Source organism: Aricia agestis, chromosome 13, assembly GCF_905147365.1.
Source record: "Aricia agestis chromosome 13, ilAriAges1.1, whole genome shotgun sequence".
In the NCBI taxonomy this organism is placed as follows: Eukaryota; Metazoa; Arthropoda; class Insecta; order Lepidoptera; family Lycaenidae; genus Aricia; species Aricia agestis.
Window position 1 is genome coordinate 9,100,927 of NC_056418.1, and position 25,457 is coordinate 9,126,383.

At 37.7% G+C, this 25,457-nt stretch overlaps 2 protein-coding genes across 2 annotated transcripts; one reads left to right on the plus strand and one right to left on the minus strand.

The window, feature by feature from the left end:
- Nucleotides 1-724: 724 nt before the first annotated feature.
- LOC121733227 lies at nt 725-11,378 on the minus strand. Its single transcript, XM_042123422.1, has 11 exons — nt 11,210-11,378; nt 10,761-10,828; nt 9,308-9,420; nt 8,141-8,365; nt 7,326-7,440; nt 6,609-6,669; nt 3,845-3,968; nt 3,257-3,392; nt 2,521-2,667; nt 1,416-1,546; nt 725-912 (listed from the first exon to the last, which is right to left on the minus strand). Exons 1-11 carry the CDS (start codon nt 11,295-11,297, stop codon nt 774-776), a joined length of 1,347 nt encoding a protein of 448 aa, XP_041979356.1. The 5' UTR covers nt 11,298-11,378; the 3' UTR covers nt 725-773.
- Nucleotides 11,379-12,287: 909 nt separating this feature from the next.
- LOC121733226 lies at nt 12,288-23,103 on the plus strand. Its single transcript, XM_042123421.1, has 13 exons — nt 12,288-12,412; nt 13,171-13,236; nt 13,453-13,526; nt 14,512-14,633; nt 15,458-15,664; nt 16,072-16,201; nt 16,756-16,813; nt 19,079-19,193; nt 19,419-19,557; nt 19,919-20,044; nt 20,831-20,991; nt 22,183-22,316; nt 22,898-23,103. Exons 1-13 carry the CDS (start codon nt 12,328-12,330, stop codon nt 23,032-23,034), a joined length of 1,554 nt encoding a protein of 517 aa, XP_041979355.1. The 5' UTR covers nt 12,288-12,327; the 3' UTR covers nt 23,035-23,103.
- The last annotated feature ends 2,354 nt before the right edge of the window (nt 23,104-25,457 follow it).

Below are 25,457 nucleotides of genomic sequence, written 5' to 3' on the forward strand. Positions count from 1 at the left end.
TGACACGACAATTGACACAATAGACCCTACGGCATGTATTATTTTCCTCTATGCCCTACGGCTACATATTTTGTCTCTTATTTTCGTACCTCTTGATTCTTTTTTATCTTCTTCGGTCCTTCAATCGATGATCGATGCTAGTTTCTAGGTATTAATACTGAAGTCTAGACCTCAGGCTGGAGCCCCCTATGGCCCGGCATTCGAGATAATAATATGATAATATAGTGTCGTACCCGGAATGCCGCTCCACGCTTTGAACGCAAGTTGGGCCCGTACCGCGAAACCGAACGACTAAATCGAACGAATCGGAATGCCGCATCCTACTCTAACAAACGTGAAATGACGTTGTTAGAGCAGGACGGCATTCTCATTAGATTGTTTGAGTCTCAAAACGGTTTCGTAGTAGGCCTACATAAACATTCGTGAGTGAAGTATCCTGCGATCGAAGGGACTTTCGAGGTATAAGGACCCAGGCCATTTAGCCGAAACTTTTTCGTTTTCGCTGCGTTATAGAATCGCCGATAAAAATGTATGGAATTGGCATAAGACGAGTCGAACGTCAACGTCATATTAACGAACGCTTATGTCACTTCCATAGATTTTCATCGGCGATTCTATAACGAAGCGAAAACGAAAAGATTTTGACTCACCCCCCTGGTCCCTGATCCTAGTCGAATTCAAGTGGTAACTCTAAATTTTACAGTGTAAAATCAAACTACATACATCCTTTAAATTAGTTTTTGCTGTGTAGTGTGTATTCACTTTTTGTTTGATTATTTTGCTGATCGAGAGATCTGGTACACAGTTTTCAAGTGGTTTTCTACTGTCGAAGCCAGCTTGCTGTGTATGTAGCCCACAACTACCGACCTTTGCGGAGAATCCTCAGAATTAATTAAGGAAACTTCTAAAGTTCTGGAAAAAAAAACAAAGAATTTCTTAACGTTTGCAAACGAAATATAGAATAATGGGCCAAGTGCGAATCGGACTCGCGCACGAAGGGGTCCGTACCGTTATAGAGAAAAAATGGGCCAAAAATTGTGTTTTTTTTGTATGGGTTTAATTAATTATTTATTTCATTTAAATATTATTATTAATTATTATTAAAGTACACATATTATATTTAAGGCCTTTTTGAAAATGTCAAGTGCCTATCTCTTGTCATTATTGATTACGAGCAAAAACGGCCAAAAAAATCACATTTGTCGTATGGAAACCCCCTGAAATATTAATTTTATTTTGTTTTTAGTATTTGTTGTTATAGTGCCAACAGATATACACAATCCGTGAAAATTTTAACCGTTTTTACCGTTCTTGAGTTACAGCCTGGAAACGTACAGACGGACAGACAACGAAGTCTTAGTAATAGAGTCCCGTTTTTACCCTTTGGGTACGGAACCCTAAAAATATTATATTACCTCCAGCCCACTGTCTCTATAGACAAGGACGACGACTTGACGTTGTAATCAAGTCTCAACTCCACGTCTTTCAGCTCGGCAACGAAGACACGCACGTCCACGTTTTTATCCAAAATTATTTGACCTCGCACCTGCATAATAAATTTCTTAAATTACATCATTAAAAACTTTACCAAAATAAGTAGTAAGTGCAAAGTTATTATAAACTGTTTATGAAATGTGCCTATAGCAAATCTCTACATCTCTACTAATAAAATACAACATAACATTTTCGTCATCTGCTTCTATGTTTTTTTTGATTTGACAAAGAGAGTAGACTTGGCCATGTATGTCGGCTCGCAGAGCTTAATTATTTTAATCATGACAAGATGTTCTGTTTATGCTGGATTTTCTTTTGCGTGCACAACATCGCGTTCAGCTTTTAACGGCCTCGATTACTTAACTTTAATTCAATGAAGAGTTCCTGGAGCTTTAAATGTCAATATAGTAATTGAATTAAAGTTAAGTAATCGTTACCCGCAACACTCAGAGATGACATGATGACTAAACTTCCATTTAATGAAGAGTTTGACTGATGATGTAATAATAATAATAGCTCCCACACCGGTTTCGGTGACGGCAGCCGGTTTTGTTGAAACCAGGCCAGCTGCGCAGGAGTAATTTTATCGTGCCCAAGTGTGTGCGCAGTACACAAGAGAAGCTCTCTATTCCTTTACTCTCATAACCCAGTGGGACGGAAGACCGACACGACCGGCGAGAGATAGGCGCAGGACCGACTTTTTACATGCCTATCCGACGCATGCTTACTTGTCAGACAATCAGGTAATCAGCCTGCACTGTCCTAACCAAACTTGGAAATAACATGTTTCCAATGCGGGAATCGAAACCACGACCTCTGAGTCAAGAGCCGCGCTCTATACCACTAGACCACGGATGCGTTAAACTGATAATATTGTATGGGGCTTATGACACAATCTTCATTTAATTACAGTTAGGTAATTAATGTTCGTCTCCGAGTGCGGCGATTAATGATTCTGAGTCTCAGACCAAATAACAAGTCTTTAAAATACTTTTTATTTGGTCTGAGTTCTGATCTGTAACTTACAAACAATGACGCGAACCGCAGCGTATCACAAATAATGAGTGTGTCCAGTTGCTTGAGTGGCCCGCCAACATGCGCCGAGTACAGAGAGTCCAGACCGTAAAGTGTCACGTCACTGAAACGCACCTTCAATTTCTCCGTTTGTCCATCCTAAGAGAAGTTTTCACATGTAAAACTCCGATTATCCGAATTTATCGAGGTCAATTCGGATAATCTCAATCGGGAAAAACTTACTAATTTAATTTAAACAGACACCCCACAGTTCTACAATAAAGCTTAATTTAATTTATTTTATGAAATTCGGAAATATAGATGACTCAAACGAGAAGGCCAATTACAACTTTTCACAGATAAACAAAAGAAGAAAAAACTTAGACACAAAACACAAACAATTATGGAGTCACTGACTCCACATTTGTATTAACAACAATAAATGTATACATTATGGTAAAAACAGTACTTTGCAACAGAAATGAAGTACGATAAAAATGCTTAGGTACCTAATGTTTATAATATCTCGATCAGAGTAAGTTGCCCTAACAGGACGTAAGACTTTATTAACATCTGACTTTCCTTTTTGAAATTTACAGAGTTTATCTTTCATACCTGGATACTGTATGGCCTATTGGCCATATTATCGTATCTAAGTTTAGCTACAAAAGTAGATATTATACTGCGCTGTGCACTAACTTAATGCTCTTAGAACTATGTCTATACTTTTTACTTGAACTGAGCGTACCATATTATTCCAAACAATTGTTAAAGGTTTAATTTCAGTAGCTATTCTGTTATCAGCTATAGTCTTCTCATTTGCCATATTAGCAAACTTGCTCAAAGCCTTGTTCGTTTTGTTGAAAATATCTCGTTGGCTGTCCCTAAAACGAAAACACAGAATAAATTGTTTTCTAAAATATATTACAATATTATTCATGCAAGAAATGCTTATAAAGCTATTCTAAAAACAAGAAGAAAAAATACGTGTATTTTTATTTCTAACAAGGATCAATCTATCAAAATTTGACAGGAAGGTTTAATTGCACCCTGTATATCTATGGACGCTTCTATATCTATGGACGCTTCACACCACGTCAGTCTGGCCCCGTGGAAAGTACCTGAAGGACTTGTGTTACGGGTACCAGACAACGGAAATATATTTAATACTTTTATACTATACATATATTTAAGATTTTTATTATATGATACACAAGACTGTTACTCAATCAAAAGGAAGTGGTAATGTGGACCTTCAAACTGTAAGTGGTGGGGAAAAGCCAATAATAATGAAGCTATAAGAACCCCAAATTAATTACACATACTTAGTACTTACTTTATCGCTTTCTCGTTAAAACCGAGTATCGCACTGCTGTTTATGTATAGATACATTGCACCCTGCAGAGCTACCCTTAGCTCCTGACGAATTGGTTTTGTTAGTAGCTTCTCCAAAACCCTGGCTGAAATCAAAAATCTGAACTGAAGTAGTCACAAAATATAGGAATAGTAATTATTGTTCTTACTAAAAAAAACAGCGATATCTTTTTTTAAATGCCTCTCTCACTGGGTTTGACGATGATGGCCGTGCTATTATTGCTATTTATCTTATATCTATACTTGGATGCTGTTAAGCATTGGTGTGTCATCCCACATTGGACTAGTTTTGAGTTTTAAGTTTTTTTTGGAATAATCTTTACTTTCTGCTTATTTTAAGCAAAAAAATGTTATTGTGCGGTATCATTTTTTTTGTTGAAATGCGTAGATTATGATTATGAAAAAAAGAAATTAATTTTACATTCGTTTTTAAGAGAAAAAGTATAAATATGGTTAATGATATATTGCTATAGGGCTTATTACATATAACATTAATGTCCTATTATATAAAATTACCTCGTCACGCCCACACCGCTGAACCGATTTTTCCGAAATTTGGTATGGAGATACTTTGAGTCCCTGAAAAGGACATAGGATCCTTTTTGTTCCAAAAAAATGTACGGTTCCCAGGCATTCAATAAAAATGATTTCTGCTTATACCGCTACATGGATTTCAATGATATTTGGTATGTAGGTACGTTATGTGTCGGGAAAGGACATAGGATACTTTACATCCGGGAAAAAGGCACGGTACCCGTATGATAAACAAAAATGATTTGCGCCTAAACCGCTGAACCGATTTTGATGAAAATTGGTGTGCACATACTTTGACTCTCGTGAAAGGACATAAGATAATTATTGTCTTGAAAAATGTACGGTTACCGCGTTATAAAGTTTCCTGTTTTGCGCCTAAGCCGCTGAACAAATTTTGATGAAACTTGGTATGGAGATACTTTGAGTCCCGGAAAAGGCTATAGGATCCTTTTTATCTCGAAAAAATGTACGGTTCCCAGGCGTTAAATAAAATAATTTCTGCTTATACCGCTACAATGGATTTTGATGATATTTGGTATGCAGATATACGTTATGTCTCGGGAAAAGACAGAGAGTTCCCGCTTCTTCTTCCCTTCCCGCACTTCCCGCAGAGTGCTCTTGTGTATTGCGCACACACTTGGGCACTATGATATTACTCCTGCGTAACTGGCCTGGTTTTATTGAAACCGGCCACCGCCACCGCAATCGGTGTGGGAGTTTTTACGGTTCCGTAGCCAAATGGCAAAAAACGGAACCCTTATAGATTCGTCATGTCTGTCTGTCTGTCTGTCCGTCCGTATGTCACAGCCACTTTTCCCGAAACCATAAGAGCTATACTATTGAAACTTGGTAAGTAGATGTAGTCTGTGAACCGCATTAAGATTTTGATACAAAAATTGAAAAATTATCCAATTTTTAGGGATTCCCCTAGGTACAACTGAAACAAAATATATTTTTTTTGTTTAACCTATTCGTGTGGGGTATACAAGGTCGGATCGGACGGAGAGAGGCCTATGTCCAGCAGTGGACGACTATAGGCTGATATGATGATGATACAAGGTGTAACAAAAATAAGTGATAATACTTTATAGGGTTTGTATGTGTTCCTTATAGAGAGTTCACTGTGAAAGTGGCAGCGCTGAAAGACCAAATTTTTTTTTCACTTTTGTACGGGGAAACTCGTGACGTTCGGGCGCTTGCCCATACAAAAATGAAAAAAAATTTTGGTCTTTCAGCGCTGCTACTTTCACAGTGAACTCTCTATAAGGAACACATACACACCCTAAAGTATTATCACTTATTTTTGTTACACCTTGTATCATCATCATATCAGCCTATATATTGAAATACTCGTTAGTCTAATCAAATTATTAATCTAATTGCAAACTAAAATTAGAATACATTTCATAGATATTATTAACTAATTAACTTACGGGTAATTTCAGATGCACAACAATTACTTCATCAATCTGATTAATTTGTAATTTGATTAAAATTACTAATTACTTTTTGCCCAACTCTTCACGTGATAAACTAATTATTTTTCTAGTAACTAAATTTAATCAAAATCGGTTCAGCAGTTTAAACGCAAATGAATAAAGTTTATTGCGTGAAAACCGAACATTTTCCATGATAAAAAATATTATCCTATGTCCTTCTCCAAAACCTTACGTAATATCTACATGTACTCTATATCGATATCATAAGCCAAATTCATTTTTGTTGACTGCTCGGGAACCGTACATTTTCCGGGAAAAAAGTATCTAATGTCATTTTAATTGATTCAAAGTATCTGCATACAAAATTTTATCAAAATCTGTTCAGCGGTTTAAGCGCAAATCATTTTAGAAACATAGTACATAAATGCTGTATACAAAACCTCACTTACAGGAATAAGCATTAACCAGTTTTGTACTCTAGAATATGCTACAGTTGGTTTTCAAAAAAATGGATTTCACTGTCGTAAACCTTATGTAATAAAGAACAAAACTGCATTATTAACTCAAAATCCGATTTTATGTGGAATGAAACGCTAATGCTTAACATCAGCCACTTTTGAACGGACAAAATAAAACTACACAGTTCATTTCATTCCACAAATGCCACCATTGCTAATCTGGATGTCGTCCAACCACGCTAATTTTCGTCGTCAGTTAGCACCGAGCCTAATTTATTGTAATTCCTGAACTCACCATGCTTAGTATTGAAATATGGAGCTATTACAGGCGGGCCCGCGGACTCCGAAGACGTAATCTGAAAAAATTATACTGATTTATAGTAAGCATTAAAACACCTCATAACTTTCGACAAAATTGTATCTATATGGAATATAGATAAAATTTTGTCGAAATGTCTGAAAAACTGCTATACCCGAAAACTTTAAAGTGTCAGAATATTAAGTTTCCTTTCATCAAATCCTCATCATCTCTTGGGTCTTCAGACTCTTTACTTACTTTTTTCCGCAAGCGTAAAAGTCATATTTTTCGGTTAATTTATCCGATCCGAAAAAAAAAAAAAAAAAAAAAAAATTAAGTATAATAATAATATGTAGTTATAGGGAGAGAAATGTTATATTTTGTTATATTTTAGTTAGTAAAATTGTATTTATTCTCTAGTATATTTCTGTAAATTGGTGGTAGGAAAATAAAGGCTATTTTTATTTTTTATTTTATTTTTTTTTTTTTATTATCCGATCCTGCCTATTTCTACCGAAGCAGGACGCCCAAAGAATACTGAAAACTATAATTACAGCTTGCAGGATGACATAAAATAATGTAAGTACCCCGAAGTAAATACCCAGAACGTAAGAAATAAACCCAAAATCGGAAGTACACCCTCCCAGCTGTATGCCGAACTTAATTTCAATGTGGAATAACAAGGTGATGACATAATTTTTAAGAAACAAGTACCTCAACAGTGAAAATGCAGTCGGACACTTGGAAAGTATCGTGTCCGAGCACCACCAAGATGTTGTGAAGCCGGGTGAGGACGTGACCGGACACCTTACACTCCTCTGCTATGATCCTGAAACAAGAAAATTAAGAAATATTGTGATGTAACGAAAATCTCTGGTCGCTCAGATTCTAACTCCAGTACTTGTTACAGTTTTTAAAGAATAATTGCTGTTCTTATAATAATAATAATAATATTTATTTAAAACTTTTAGCATCTGTTACAATGTGTAGTTATAATATGACCTAGGAGTACAATACAGTTGTATATGAACTTACGAAGACAATAAATAACAGACTTTACACGTATTGTATAACTTTGGCGCCTGCACTAGGCTGAGCCTGTCCTGCAGATCACCAATATAATTATGAACTCTTTTAATCATTTTAAACCTAATAAAGAAGACTAAATCATGTAACATAAGCAGCTGTGCACTGTGCAGAACTGCAGTTGAGTTTCTGTGCTTCTGAATCACAAACATTTGACACAAAACATTGCGTTTTTGTGATTGGAATACTTTCAAGTTTCAAATAAGTCGAACTCATTTTATCAGGTATCTTGATACATTTCGCATAAACCTCATCATCAAGTCTACATTTCAGCAAATACAATGTCACCAGATTGTATTATAAAATCAGGTATCACCTCCATCGTGGGTATAGCAGACACAACATATTTTCAATTGTTATGTGGCAGCCGGCTGCCGCTTGGGGATTGATGGGTTAAGGCATCACAGTATGAAGTCCTTTATCTTATTTCGTAAGCTACTTACGTAACGTTCCCCAGTCTCTTCACTTGAGGTGAAGCGAACGGTGAGGTCCTGTATGGATCCTGAACCCCAGATTTCTGCTGGTCCTCAATAAACACCTCGTAGTTGGCCGTTATTATCATCTTCCACAGCTGTGACGCCACGTCCAGAGTGTTAGAGGCAAAAGCGAAGGATACTTTAGAGTCCAGAAGTTGAGGCAACTGCTGAAGATGCAGATCGGAGAATAAACTGAAATCATAACAAAATATGTACAGTTGATCCAATGATTGAAATTATTAATATTTAAATGCACTGAGAATTGGAAATTTAAAAAAAAAATACGAGCATAGTACTGTGAGTCTCCATATTCATTAATTTTTAATTCATTAATAATTATTTGTATTTTGATCTGAAAATACAAATAATTATTGATGAATCTGCGGGTAGTTTTGAATAAATTCGACAGGAAGTTTGACATCAGCTGTTAGCCAGACCACCCGTGACCGCTAAGGCTGGTTTTGCGCTTCGCCGTGAAGACGTATGGGGGTAGCAGAAGTTGCGTTTCAAAGTCGCGCGCTTGAGCAGCGCGGCCGTTCGTCCATTCGTTCGTTACAGCTTCGAACGCGCGCGCTCCAACCGCGCTGCTGCCCAAACGCTTAACGATAAAAAAACCACAGCAAAATGCTAATGCGGGCTCCACACTCGCGGCACGAAAGCCCGCGAAGGCCGCGAGCCGCGAGTGTGGAGGGTTTTGCGGCTTCGCGTTTGCGCTTCGCGGCTTTCCCCGTCCGGTGTCGGTTTTTTGGCCCGTGACATTTTGATAAGCACACTATGTAAGAGCAGCAACAACAATGACTTCAACGTTGGTACGAGTACTCAAATGCACGAATGTAAATGCGAAGATTGCAAGTGCAGAGGGCCGTATTTATCCGCGTCGTGTTCATGGCGCGTAGCGCCCGTGAATCGCGGCCGCAATTCGCACCGCGAGTGTGGAGCCCGCTTAAAACGTAGGTAGTGATTATATTCTCTATGATGACTGCGGCAAAGATTGGAAAACAGCAGAACTCGTGAACAAGAAAAGTGCTCCGCGAGAAAATCCCTAAAAGAACCTTTAGATAACAAAAAAACAGTGTGAGAACATCGTTTGCCTTGTGGTTTATCGTTAATCTCTATCTCTAAAACTGAACATACACAGTTGCGACGTTGTCGTCCACAAAAAGACCTTCTGATATTGGGATGTCCATGAGCGGTCTTGCGGCGAACATGCTGAGTTGATCATCTTTTCCATATCCGTTCTTCAAAAGCTGCAAAAAAGTATTTAAATGCTTTTTTGTAATATAAAACTAAATAATTTGTATTATAACCATATAACTTTCCTTCGTACGTTTGTTCCTTGGTCTGTCTTCATGACTTCGGCCACAGTATAGCAATATATATTGCTATACTGTGCTTCGGCAGAGTAGACAGAATGTGACTTCGGTATTTATGAACGTAAATAGACAATTAATGTCAAGTCATGGGACTCTTGGTAAAGTTATTTTAAACTTCAAAACCTAAAAATGGCCAATCAGCGAAAAGTAAGTACTAAGTGATCAATATCCATAATAATTTACGTTAGCACGACGAGGGAAATAGGATTTTTATCGAGATATCGCTTTCGCATAATGGTATTTCAAATGAAGGGATGAAGTTAAGTAATATTCACATCAGCGTAAAATGAATTGAAGGCTATTACAAAACGCAATTATTGAATAGGATATTATATTACTGCAATGTTTTTTTTTTTTTTAATGAAATAAGGGGGCAAACGAGCAAACGAGTCACCTGATGGAAAGCAACTTCCGTCGCCCATGGACACTCGCAGCATCAGAAGAGCTGCAGGTGCGTTGCCGGCCTTTTAGAGGAAATAGGGTAATAGGGTAGGGATTGGAAGGGAAGGGAATAGGGGAGGATAGGGAAGGGAATCGGGCCTCCGGTAAATTCACTCACTCGGCGAAACACAGCGCAAGCGCTGTTTCACGCCGGTTTTCTGTGAGAACGTGGTATTTCTCCGGTCGAGCCGGCCCATTCGTGCCGAAGCATGGCTCTCCCACGTTTTCTAGCTAGAGGCACCAACATAGACAGTAAACAAAAAGTGTTGTTTGACCACGTTTCTGTCAATATTTTGATATGACGCATAGAGCAATATAATACAGTTAATATGACGTGTACAACATGTCGGATTTATTTACGTATCGTAGCACCATCTGCTCCGACCTTTTGGTAATATTCCCGCTATTACGAAATTAAAAAAGTATTTTTAAAAGATCTACAAACAAAAAGGACATAACTAAATTACAATAATTTTTTTTTTTTTAGCCAGATAGGCACTCTTAATTTTAACATCTGTGGCTTGTCTCAGGATTGGGGCTACTATAGGTCTACCAGAATCTCATGGCAAATTTGGATGGGAGATTTTCAAAAAATATCCTTGATCATTGGATAAATTTTTATATTTACTTACATGTTTCACTCACAGAATCAACCGCTATAAGTAAAAAAAAAGTATCAAACGTTTTGCTCCAATTCCCCCAGTATTGGTAGCGTCAATTTCTTTTTTCCATTTTTTGCCATCAGATTCTGGTAGACCTATAATATTACAGACCTGCTCAATAGCTTCTTCATACAATTTTCTTTGTGGTTCCCATACATTATGAAAAGTATTAAAAGCTGCTGAAACAACCAAAATGCCATAGTTTTTGATACTCATAATAGTTTCCAATTAAGCCGGGTCCAGACGAGTGTAACGTGTAATGTAATTCGCCGTGTAATGTAACACGAATTCTACGTGTGGACGGCACTACGAGCATTTCATGTAACGCTCGGGGTTTATCCATCGGCTGTCGGTTTTCGCGCGAGCACAAAGGCTCGTTTGGACAATTCGCTTTGAGTTCGTGTGCCGTCCACACTGTTGACGCTAAATTACACGCAATCTTACATTACACGTTACACTCGTCTGGACCCGGCTTTATGGCTATGCCACTTTTTGAGTTAATTCCTATGGAAATTCGGTGAAAGTGGTGCACCAGATTATGAGTTCATTGCTGTTCTCACCCGATTCAAAATATCTTGACACATCCTCCACTATATCCGCTCTTGCTCTCGCAAAATATACAACAAGGATATGTAATAAAATAAACATAATATTTGCAATGTAACTGAAAACACAACAAATCGAATAAACTATTTATTTTCCTTACAATTTTATGATCTCAAATATCACATTAACTTTTGAATTTCACTTCAAGATTTAGTGGTTTTTTATGGCATTTTTATATTGCAGTTTTCGTAACAAAAAAATAAGTAGAGCATCCATATTCTAAGTACTTACTTATATTTTAAGGCAAAACTTTCCTAATTTCTTTTTCAATTTTTTATCTCCCAAACACAGGATTACAAAAACTAGAAGCACCTTTTGATGATAGGTTTAAGTTTTTAACTGACTTCAAAGAGGAGGTTATTTAAAATAAATACTTAAATAAAAGTTCACGATAGTTATACAAATGGCTGTCTATTAATCATAAAGTTAATATTAACTTTATGCTATTAATATACTTACCTATATAATATTATCTAATTCTAATTATTTGTATTTATTCATTTTCTAAAATTAGATACTACATTATATTTCCGAGAATTCGATCTGAGCAAAAACACGATTTCTTAAAATTTTCTTGATAGAAAAAAATCACAAAGATGCGTCTAATTTTCACGAATTTTTCATTTATTGCCGTAACCGTGCATTGCACTAACTTAATGTTTTAACACATTGTATACAATTCTATCATTGAGAGATCGACCTAGCGGATTTTTAAAATGTTGTATATTTATCGAGATAATGAGAAAACACTAATTTGGCGATGAATCCGCGTCGTTCTTTTTCACCTGGCATATGAAAGACGGGCGTGAGTGTGAAGAGAGAAGGACGATGTTCGATTTTTGGGGTTAGTCGCCCTCTTAAAGAGAAAAAATTGACCAGCGAAAATGTAAAATTATTTTTTCATATTCATTCATTGAAAAAGGTTTTTCTTTCGTTAGGTACCGAAAAAGAAGTAGCGAGAATATAGTTGTATTGCTATTATTTGCTATGCTAATAAAAGTATCGTTTGACTTTAACGTAATATAAAGTGTATTGTTTTATATACCTACTGAAAATTGTTAGAATATCAATCATGTTTGGATACCATACGAAAGTCAATTTTGTTTTTGGTTTAATCTTATTTGCATGCACCAGTGCAAATGAACACTTAAATAACGGTATTATTACAATTTAAAATTACGATCCAAATAAACCTCACTCACTACTTGGTCTTGTACAGTACTTCGTTCATTGTTTGTTTTCCATACTAATATTATAAATGTGAAAGTGTGTCTCTCTGTATGTCTGTCTGTTACCTCTCGACGCTCAAACCGCTGATTTTACTGATATTTGGTATGGAGATATAATATTAGAGTCCCGGGAAAGGACATAGGATACTTATTATCCTGGAGAAATGTACGTTTCCCGCGCGATATACGAATTTTAACGCAACGGAATTGCGGGCAACATCTAGATGTACTAGTACTCTCAATAAATTTTAATTTTGTTGGTGTGATAGGAAACAAGCAGGATTGGACATGGATCGAAGATGCAATTTATTTATTTATTTATTATTCGGAACAACAACAGCCATCATTCTTATATCACTAACACTTGTATAGCTAATATTATTCTGTAAACTATTACATAGGCATATTATAAATATAATAGGCATTAAAAGCTATACTATCAATATATACAGTTGTTCACCTATTACAAACTTATAAAGATAATATTAAAAACTTAATATTACAAACTTATGTAAGAAAATAAGTTAGTTGAGTTTTTTTTTAAATTTTGCATTAAAAAGTAGAATTGGAATAATTTGGGTAGTAAGGTGCGCAGGCAGTGGCCACTCTTGGTGTAGCAAACAATGTTTTTTATGTCCGAAAAACGAAGTTCTTTTGATAATAATAATAATTATATGACTTTGCAGAAACCAATGATTGCAATCTGGACTATAACGTAGAAAAATTCTTTGAGGATATCAACGCCATTGAAGGTTCGTAAGTATATATTTTTTTTAATCAAAAAATAGAATCAAAATATAATTATCATTCAAAAAAATTTGATAAGCTATGAAAAACCAACACAAAAATATTTCAACAGCAGCCATGAGGTCTGGTGTCTCTGTCTGAAATGGCTTTTCCAACGTATATCGGAAAAAGACAGCAAATCTTATAATTTTTTTTTAACAAGTGAATAATATGTTTTTCAGTAAAATATGCGAAAGCACGAAAAACGTTCCACAGACTGGTGGGCGGGAAAGAGTTTGACGATAACATGATAAAGGTAAACACTGATTAGCATAATATTTAACTTTTAAACTGGTTTTTTTTTATGAAATAAGGGGGCAAACGAGCAAACGGGTCACGGTGATGGAAATAGGGGAGGGAATAGGGGAGGGTAGGGTAGGGAATAGGGGAGGGTAGGGAAGGGAATAGGGTAGGGGATTGGGCCTCCGGTTACAGTAAACCTAAGAAAGTAACCATTTTGACCGTCTATGTCTGGTTAGTTTCAATGTTTCAAATTACGCCTGAACAACATGATTTTAATAAGAATTACCGTAGAGAATTACAAAGAAATTTGTAGCTTTAATTAAAATACAAAATGACGCCCGCAACTCCGTTGCGCCAAAATTAGTTTATTATATAGGAACCGTACATTTTTCCGAGATCCTATATATCCTCTCCCAGGACCCAAGGGGATACCGTACCAAATTTCAGAAAAATGGTTCAGTGGTTTGGGCGTAAAGAGAGACAGACAGACAGACTCGCTTTCACATTTATAATATTAGTATTGATACCAAAAAAAGCTTCGAATATGCTATGAAAGAGCAAGTGTTTAAAAAAGTCGAAGTTTTGTAAGTACTTTCAGTTAAAATTGTCATACTTGGGTTGGCTATACAATTTTCAGTCATACCAGGCTCATAAGAGAAACTGGAGCCATATTTAAGTCAAATGTACGATAATAATCCTTCTGTAGGTACTGTATTAATATATTTTGATGAAGAAAAATATACGGGCTCTGAGCAGTGACAGAACCAATCAGTAGCGGCGATAGGGGGAGGGCAAGGCTAGCTAGGTGACCGCCGACCGCCCCAGGGCACCGGATAAAAACGGGCACCGAAGGCAAACAAAAAGGAGCGCCGCTAGGGCCACTTTTATGGCACTTCAACACCCTAGGTGCCGAAGAAATTTCACCCAGAGTGCTGATAGTGCTAAAATCACTGGGACCAATGAACTTTGTGTATCCTACAGCCGGTCTATAATTTCAGGAGATGGTGAGTCAGGGCGGGGCGGCGATACGGACGGCCTACGAGCACGTCAAACCCAACACCATCCCCGCGGGTATCAACCTGGGCGGACATGTTATAATGCGGCTGGAGAGAACTGTTCTGTAAGTATAGGATGTAGGCTCAGGGATTTACCCCTTATTACCTTTATAGGACCTTTATGTCAAAACGAAATAGGGATCATTTCTATAAAACATTAAGGCAAGATAAATATGAAAGCACTGCACATAAAAGTTGAGAGTTTTAAATACAGGGCCAGTAAAATTTCTATAATGCTCTGTTCGCACTCATCCGACTTTCAGACATTGAACGTAAGATTGTATAATCTTGTAAGAATCTAGTGGGGTGTTGCCCTTGGGAATAGTGATCATGAAGGCAGGAAGGCATATGCAACAGCTGCCCATTAAGTTGCACTTAGCAAGGCAGCATTGGTTCATAAAATGCTTAAACTGTAGCAGCACGTCGTGCCCGGAACTATGTCTATACGGGGAGTAGAGCACCATGGGGTTTTAGTGGGTAGATCCTCGGAGAGTCCCACATACTCCTGCCGATGTCCCTGATCTGCCGAAGATGCGCAAAGCATTTCCCCATTTAAAAAAGGTAGCAGCACGTCTTGCTAATCTTATATCTTTAAACAAGAAATTCTTGTATATATTTATATATATATATAATTGAAATCTCGGATAAAATTTCAAATTTTATCGAAAAATTTCTCCTGCGTAGCTGGCCTGGTTTCAATGAAACCAGCCACCGTCACCGAAACCGGTGTGGGACTTTTATTATAATTTAATAATAAAAGCACAAGTTTTCGATTGGTGACACCAGTTCCCAGCACCTTTGTTGTGCACGTTTCCTAATAAGCTAATAGGATGTTGCATTAATTAAATAAGGTTAATGGCAATTGGCAACATCAAGTATCTTGTTCCAGAATGTTCTACCGTTTGAGGTTGAGGAACAACACGATATTCCAACTGGACAGCATTCGAAACAACTTCGAGGATATGACGCTGAGTGCGAAACTCAGGCTGAACGAGCTACACCTGTTCGGGACGTTCTCCAGCTGCTTGCGACGACGAAAATCGTCACTGGCTCACGACTACTACCTCACTTGTCGACACAAATATGGCGATATTGAGTAAGTAAATGTTTTGATCAGAGAAATTAGGGATTTTTCTTAGAAAAAAACTTTTGTATGACGATCAGAAAATACACTAGGTAGTGCCTGGAATACGTACGTGTATATAGTCCGTGCAATTCACGAAGACGCGTCCCACTATTCCTCGTAATCGTTTATAGTATATTTAATATTGCGTTTTTGCCAATGTGTGAGTGTTATCGGTACACACTAATTACCTATGAGTGCACGCGAACACTACAATAAATAGACCAATTAAGAAAAAGCGTTGCGGTCAAAGGGAAAGATTTTCACCCAAACATTTTGGCCAAATGGCCTGAGTCGGCTAAACACCCTAAAGTAAATACACCAAAGGTGCCAAAATAAATAGGTATCAAAGAAAATACACACATTTAATATTATTTCAGGATTCTTCTCAGTAACGTACGGTACAAGGTGCAAGGAAGATATCGCCTTTTACAGGACAAGTTGAAACTGGAGCATATTGTGTCCAAATTGGACATAGAACACATGGGTGTGAGCTTACCTGATCGTCAGGTACAGTTTTCTACTTCTTGTAATTCGATAATGGCACAAAAGGTCTACACAGACGGACCGCATTTCAACTGCAATTCAACTGCAAATTGCAGTTCAAGTGCAGTTTGAATGCAGTTGACACGACTGCAATAGAACTGCAAACCGTAGCGGAATAGCGGATTGCAGTTCAGTTGCAGTAGGCGTGCAGTCGTGTAAACTGTTTGGTTTGCAGTTCTATTGCAGTCGTGTCAACTGCATTCAAACTGCACTTGAATTGCAATTTGCGGTTGGATTGCAGTTGAAATGCGGTCCGTCTGTGTAGACCCTATAGGCCCTTCTTCACTGCCTACTGTATGTACAATTGACGTCAATCATAATTGGCAATTAGAGACGAATATTGTTCTACTATACTCTTCAATAAGTTCGTAATCACTAATCGCCTACATTTGTTTATTTTGGCCATTATAATTTATAGTATCTTGTGAAGCCCTTCCAAGTTTTTATTGAAATAAATCATCACCTTTTTATTTTCAATTCCTTTATAATAGTTACATAATAGAATTTATTGTGTTTAGTTGTCACGACGCCAGTTCAAGAATATACAAGAGGACAGCAAGTGGCGGAGCAGTTTAGGTATATGTAGTATATCTACATCTGTATACTTATAATAAAATCGTAGAGGTAAAATTTTTGTAAATTGAAAATAAACTTGAAAAATCGAGTCAGGGGCATGTAAGATGAGTAGTAGAATACATTTTAACTGTTTTTGAAATTTTTGTTTCTCTGTCTGTTTGTCTGTTTGTCTGTTTGTACAGGCTAATCTCTGAATCCGTTGGACCGATTTCAATTAAATTTGGCATGATGATACCTTACATCCCTGGTTAACATCTTAAATACTTTTTTAACCGACTTTCAAAAAAGGAGGAGTTAATGCTTACTGCGCTGTTTGTGGTCAGATTTTCAAAATTCTTTTTTTGTTGTATAGATTGCCCGAATTTGATACCATGTTTACAATAAAATCGGCCAAGTGCGAGTCGGGCTCGCGCACGAAGGGCTCCGTACCGTTATAGAGAAAAAATAGGCCAAAAGTTGTGTTTTTGCATGGGAGCCCCCCTTAAATTTTAATCCTATTCTAATTTTATTATTAATTATTAAAGTACACATAAAGAATTCTGTGAAAATTTCAACTGCCTGCCTGTTGTCATTATTGATATCGAGCAAAAAAGGCCAAAAAAATTATGTTTGTTGTATGGGAGCCCCCTTAAATATTTATTTTATTTTATTTTCAGTATTTTCTGTGATAGCGGCAATAGATATACACAATACAATCTGTAAACATTTCAGAACTCTAGCTATAACGGTTCTTGAGATACAGCCTGGAGATACACAACGGAGTCTTAGTAATAGGGTCCCGTTGTTACCCTTTGGGTACGGAACCCTAAAAACGGTGACATGTAAATTAACAATGTCGTGTGTAATATAGATCCAACTAAAATAGTCGTAGATGGGTGTTCAATTTTCTAAATCTCGATTTTAATAACATACATTCACGCGGATGAAGTTGCGGGCAACAGCTAGTAATTAATAATTATACAAGTAAATTCATATTAAGTACGATTTGTGACGTCATGTTGCAGTTGTGGGGTGAAACTCAGGTGTAGGGGTAATATAATATTAATCAATCATTCGTATAATGTAATATTTTGATTTTTATTGCTTAGATACTGTTGTAATTTGCCAGTATAATAATTATTATGTAAGTATTTAATATTTATTTTATTTACTTCCGAGTTCCGACCATAATCCATTTAATGAATAATATCATGTGTATAATATATTTATAATTTGTTTAATATAATTTGTGTTCTTCCTGATTAGTTAAGTACTGACGCCCGCGCCAGTGTACATCTGTCGAGCGATTTGTCAACAAGCAAGGCCTCACAGAATACCAGGGATCGCGGTGCGGTGTAGGAAACTATGCCGCGATCATCACCTGAGTGAGGTCCTTTTCGGCGGCATTCGCATTGCACGGCATTGAATGTGCTATTTATTTTTTGTTGTAGTTGTAAACTTCATTACTTTACTTTATGTTTTTTTTTTCTTATGTTTTTACTTTTATGTTACTGTAATTTTATGCTTCTTTTTTGTACTTTTTTTATAACTTCTTTTTTTTATACCTACTAATACTTGTGTCATGTGAATCAAATGTCCGTTGTAATGTGGTGTAATGTGTATGTGTTGAATAAATGTTTATTATTATTATTATTATTACACAATTTTACAAGTAAATACATTAAATTGTGATCCACGCCCTGATTCTCAAATCTAAATTTTTTCAACCCAACTTTTTTCAACCCAACCAAATAACGTAGGTTTACGTTATTTGGTTGGGTTGAAAAAAGTTGTAGATATGAATTTAGATTTGAGAATCAGGGCGTGGATCACAATTTAATGTATTTACTTGTAAATGAATAATTATGAATCAAATTCCTTGATTGTACCATCGAAGAAATTGATTCATAAGTAGATGGCGGTCCCACGTCGTCAGGCGCGATCCGAAGGGAGGGGGGGGTCACAAGGGACATGACTCCCCCCCCCCCCCCCAAATCTATTAGGTCTAATTGAAAAATCCCAAAATCTTGCCAAATAATAAAAAGAAATGTCTATATTTTATTCTATAACAGCGATACATTTTTAGTGTAGTGACTAGTCAGTGACCCCCTCCAAAACTTCAGGCTGCGACCGCGCCTGCACGTCGTTTGGTTGGGTTATGTCAATTTAATATTTGTCGTGATCTGTCGGCTGGGTTTGACGAAACGCGACCAAATTACGTAGGTCCGTCAACTGCCTAGGAATCAACTTCTCTGTTAGTACATAACATTAAAAAATGAATTGCAGACGAATTTATCGTAAGACTGAAGACAGATCTGGACAAATGGATGCTGGATTACTTCAACGACTATCTCATGTATTTCGTGGAGCTGGAAAATGGACCGGATGTAGACAATTTCCTGTAAGTAACTGGAAAAATATTATTATCGATCTAAGATGATTTGTTATTAAAGATTGAAATAAAGATTTTATAACTTTGTGCAGTGGCGATCTAAGATTTTAGATATTGCCACCATGTTCCTTGCGTCGGCATTAATTGTTTATTAGGCAGGAACCGTAGGGTTTATCCATTTCAAAAACCATCCAACGTGCTTTAAATAGAAAACTCAAAATATTTTTACTGTAGCCGATATGATGGAGAAAGAACGAAGCTAGCGAACGAATTCGTGGACAATACTATAGAACTTCTGACTAGTAGATTGAGAGATATCCATCAAGCATGTCCAAAGATACCAGACTACACGATCTCACCTTCCACAAAAATGGTAATTAATTACTATTTTCTTCTTAGATATAGTCGAAAATTATTTCTAAAATAGCTTCATGTGTGGAACTGATAGAAGTGAAGCACTAAACTACCCAGTACCCATTAAGATCACCTACGAATTGATATGAGCAGTAGCGGGGTTAGTGGGGGCGAAGCTAGGCAACCGCCAGGGCGCCGGATAAAAACAAAAAGGGGTGCGCCTTTTTTTGGCACTACCATTACCCTGGGCGCCGAAGAAATTTCGCACAGGGCGCTGGTAGTGCTACAACCGGCACTGGCTATGAGACATTGAAAAGAGACTCTACAAAAAGTCTGCCTCAAAAGTCAAATCCTGACATATTCAAAACCATTTTTTTCAGGCGATGTTAGAACTGTCGCGTGGTCAGCTCATGGGTTTGGACAGCATGTACAGACGATCAGCTGCCACTGTATCGCCGGGAGACAATCGCGAAGTTAACGCAGTTGTCGGATTTAGCAACATGAAGGTAAGAACTGGTACCTAAATAAAATGCAGCTTCTTTTTTTATGAAATAAGGAGGCAAACGAGCAAACGGGTCACTTGATGAAAAGCTACTTCCGTCGCCCATGGACACCCGCAGCATCAGAAGAACTGCAGGTACGTTGCCGGCCTTTTAAAAGGGAATAAGGTAATAGGGGAGGGTAGGGAAGGGAAAAGGGTAGGGGATTGGGCCTCCGGTAAACTCACTTACTCAGCGAAATACAGCGCAAGCGCTGTTTCGCGCCGGTGTTCTGTGATAACGTGGTATTTCTCCGGTCGAGCCGGCCCATTCGTGCCGAAGAATGGCTCTCCCTCGTAAAAACTTCTAACAAAACTTAGTGATAATATTGTAGGGTTTGTATGTGTCCCTATACGAGTATTGACTATAAAAGTTGCAGCGCTGAAAGAGTCGCTGCTTTTTTTAAACTATTTTATGCAACGATATCAATGATTTTATGGGCAAATTCATAATGTTGGAGCATTACTCATAAAAAAAAAAGAAATCAAAAATAATAACTCTTTCTGCATTGTTACTTTCATGGGCTTTGTTTTGTGAAAAATAATTAGGTACTCTTTCTGCACTATTACTTTCATGGACACCTTTGGTCTTTGAACAAATTAATTTAAATAACTTTGTTTTATTACACCGTATTTTTTCCATTTCGGCAGAATGAACAGTAAGTTTTTCGAACGCACTAACTTTTCTATCTTAAACATCAGGTGTTTCACAAAAGCGCTAAGGCGCTTAGTTAAGTAAATAAATCAATTGCAGGTATACTATTTTTACTACTTTGTGCGAAACAGACATCCATATAAAGGGCTGATAGTGCTAACGGCTGATGATGTGTCAGCGCAGCTATCAATCAAGCTAAACAAATCAAGAAAGGACCATGAACAAGTTGTTGTGAAGCTGAAAATATTGAACGTTGCTGAGTAAGTGAACAGCGGGGCTAAAATGGTCACATTTAGCAATTCCCCTCAATCAATTCAGCAAATGAATTGTCAAAACTGTCAAACTGACAAATGTCAAATCAGTACAAAAATACAGAAATGAATTGCAAGCAGAGTTTCATTTCGCGATTTTAGAAAAATGAATCATATTATTATGATTCATATCGTGATTCTTCAAAGCGACCATTTTAGCCCCACAGAGTTTGCTTTTTACCCGACTAAGCCAAGAGGTGTGTCGTTTTTCGAAAGTATGTATGTATAATTAGAGCGCATTCAGACGTGCGCGTGTTCTGCGCGTGTTCTACTATATAGTTTGGGAAAATACGCGCGCAGCACGCGCTGAAGCCGCGCAGAACCTGCACGCAGGCCGCGCGCGTGTTTTCCCATACGCTAATAGTAGAACACGCGCAGAACACGCGCACGTCTGAATGTCCGAATGGCGCGTTCAGACGTGCGCGTGTTATTGCTTGGCACGCTTTGCAGCCGGTATTCGGCTTGATGGATTTAAGCTTGCGAGAGGTTTACTGACGGGTTTTTTTGTATTTTAGTCGTTTTTAGGGTTCCGTACCCAAAGGGTAAAAACGGAACCCTATTACTGAGACTTCGATGTCTGTCCGTCTGTCTCCAGGCTCTAACTCAAAAACGGTAATAGCTAGAGAGTTGAAATTTTCACAGATTATGTATATTTGTTGCCGCTATAACAACAAATACTAAAAACAAAATAAAAATAATATTTAAGGGTGGGCTCCCGTTCAACAAACCTAATTTTTTTGACCTTTTTGGCTCGTAATCAATAATGGCAACAGCTAGGCACGTGAAATTTTCACAATATCCTTGATTTTATCTGTAATCTAATAATTCAAAATAAAATTAAAACAAAATAAATGTTTAAGGGGGGCTCCCATACAAAAACACAATTTTTCGCCTATTTTTCTTCTATAACGGTACGGAACCCTTCGTGCGCGAGTCCGACTCGCACTTGGCTGATTTTTATACTTTAATAACCTTTTTTATGTGTACTCAAAGGTAGTTAGGGCCTTGACCCGAGTTGTCATTGATAATATCGAAGGCAAAGATCAAATACTTAGTGTTACTCAGCAAAGCCTATTTCATACATTACCTAAAAAGTAAGCGGGTAGTAGTCGTTAAAACTAACTACAAGAAACGTTTTAGGACAAATTTCCTAACCGTAAGAGGTTTGGGCTTGCTGCCTGCCTTTAAGTCGCTGCTGGAAAATCAAATCGAGAGTATTATGGCGCAAACGGTCGTTAAAGCCATTAAAAACCTTGGAGCTGCTGCTAGATGTGGTGAGCTAACTGATTTTATACTAGCAGTCCCAGGGCCCCCGCTACCATATGTGCAATGTGTGCAATGCACACGGGCGCTATCCTCTAGGGGCGCCAAATTGCCACCTTTAAGGGCGCCAACACCAAGGTCCCAAATTTGCCTAAAGGGACGCCAAAATCCTTTTTTTGCACACAAGCGCCAGTAACCCTTACGGGGGCCCTGAGCAGTCCTTCCCTAAGCTTAAAGTTGGTGGTAGAAATCGTGCAGGACTTCGACAAATTCGGAAATAAAGCACACATCATATTTTCATTGGATCAAAATATAATTTCTCTAGTTCTTGCTCGAAAGGGTTTACTTTAGTTCATTTCGCACAATTTTACGTGTCATTACACAATTTTACGTGTAATGACAAATGTATTATTGAAATTACTACACGAAAAGATAGAAATTGAAAAGACAGACTTGCCACCCGCGGTGTGGAGCGGCCTATTTCAATTTTGTCTTATTTATCATTGCCTCGGTACGTTGCAATATTAACTAACCCTCAACATAACGTAACACAACTAGTAACATTTATTAACTAGCTAACAATATTTTTCAGAGCCTACAATTCTAGTAGAACCGTTTACATTCGACGTTAACTCCGACGATAATGCACTATCTGACGACGAAGAATACGACGATAATGATAAAACTGAAGAACCACAAAATATTTTGCGCCATCATCTTAGGAAATAAAGGGAAGCTATCGTCCAAAGCAAGAGGTACCATATTTTTAAATCAAAATTGTATCATGTGTGTCTTGTCGTTTAATTAATTAAATTAAAGTGTCTATAAATGAAATAAATATAATGTTATGTATATTACTTTCAATTAATATTATTTTACTTTATGAAATGTAGAGATGCCACAAATATTCGGCTACTATTCGGGCGAATTTGGAATCGCGCACGAAGAAATTATAATGTTCCGGAGTCCGACTCCAACTAGCACTTGGCCGATTTTTTTATATTCAGTATTCGGTATTCGGCTGAATAGTACGTTGTATTTAGCCGAATAGGCAATACCGAATAGTAGCTGAATATTCTTGACATCTCTACTGGAATGAGTATTCTAAACCGCCATCTATGACTTAGCTTTTTCATCAGGCCGTATTGTTTTGAACTCAGCCAAAAATGAACCCTCCATATTCAAACCCTCACTGAAACTTAGTTTATAATTTTACTACTAGATGGTGCTTGGCTCTCTGAGCAAGTAATTATGTATGGTTAAGGGCCAATTCACACCGGATCGGCAGCGGCCGGCAGCGGCGCGAAGAGGCGCGGCGAGGCCGCGCCGGCAGAGGCGGCTCGCGTCGCCGCGGGCGGCCGCTTGTGGACGCTCGCGGCCCCCTGTGGACGCTCGCGGCCCCCTGTGGACGCTCGCGGCCCCCTGTGGACGCTCGCGGCCCACTGTGGACGCTCGCGGCCGCTGGCGGCCGCGCGCTACCTTCAGAGCGCCGCACAGTGGATCGAAAATCAAGTTTCATAGAAATAGGAACTTGAATTTCCAGATGTCTTTTTCTGAGCTGAAATATGTTTTCCTAGTTGTTATTACATAATAAAATGTAAAAAGACTCATCTACGTGTAATAATAAGGGAGTAATATTTTTTTAAGAAATTTTAGTATGGAGCCGACATGAAAAATGAGCATAATATCTCTGGAATCGCATGGTTGGCCGTTATATCCTCACCCACTATTATAGTACTAATTATTACTCACATTTTGGCATATTTTGTATTACGGCACCATTTGTACTTCATTTTGGTTAATTAAAATCTGTCCATTGGTACTTTATTTTGGTTAATTAAAAACTTAATTCAAGAAGAAAGAAGAAAGAAATTATTATGGTGATATAATGTATCAACCCTCTCTTTTTCCAGTGTCCCTAGTAACAATTTAAAACTTCCAACTGAATTAAATTAAATTGTTGGGCCTTAAACCCTCATATTGCTGGGTTGGCCGACAGACTCAGTTCAGCAGCATATGCAGTAAGTAAGATTAGACAATTTTCAGATGAAACAACAGCACGTCTAGTGTATTTTAGTTACTTTCATAGTATTATGTCCTACGGCATTTTGCTGTGGGGCAATGCTGCAGATATAAATACAATTTTTGTGCTGCAGAAGCGAGCTGTGCGGGCAATCTACAAGTTGGCCCGTAATACTTCACTTAGAGAAAAATTTAAGGAAACTGGAATCTTAACTGTTGCTTCTCAATATGTCCTATCAAATGTATTATATGTTAAAAAGAATATATATCAATTCACGAAAAAATGTGATACCCATGGGAGAAATACTCGTAATAAACATAAGCTTGAAATTCCGGTGACTAGACTTACTAAAGTCAAAAATTCTTTTAAAGGTCAATGTATACGCCTTTATAATAAGATCCCAGAAAGCGTTCAAAATCTCTCAATTAATAGATTTAAAAAAGTTGTTAAAGAACGTTTGTGTACCAAAGCGTACTATAAAGTTACTGATTTCATGAATGATAGTACACCATGGGAATAAGGTCGCCCCCTGCAGAGCTGTTTCATTATAATATGTATAATAATTGTACATTCGTTGTATTTTATTTAGTCATAATGACACTGTTATTTTATAATATATTTTTTGTAATTTTCCATCTTTTTAGAAAAAGATGGCCCCGTGCGAGTTTCTTACGCCGGTTCTTCTCGCCGGGTTAGTTCCCGAACCGGTGGTAAGCATCTGTGTAGTTCCGAGAATATTTGAAAAAATTTATTCTGAATAAAAAATTTTGAGTTTGAGTTTGAGTTTGTCTGGAACTACTTGACATATTCTATTGTTTTTTTGTTAAATGATTGTAACTCCCTTATTATTACACGTAGCTGCGTCTTTTTACATTTTATTATGTAATAACAACTAGGTGACCATATTTCAGCCCAAAAAAATGACATCTGGAAATTCAAGTACTTATGTCTATGATACTCGATTTTCGATCCACTGTGCACCGCGCGTCCGTCGGCGGAAAGTGCTCGCGGCACCTCGCGACGCCTCGAGGCGCCTCGAGGCGCCTCGCGACGACGCGCGCGGTCGCGGGAAGCCGCGAGCACTTTCCGCCGACGGTCGCGCGGCGCCGCGCGGCACCTCGCGGCGCCT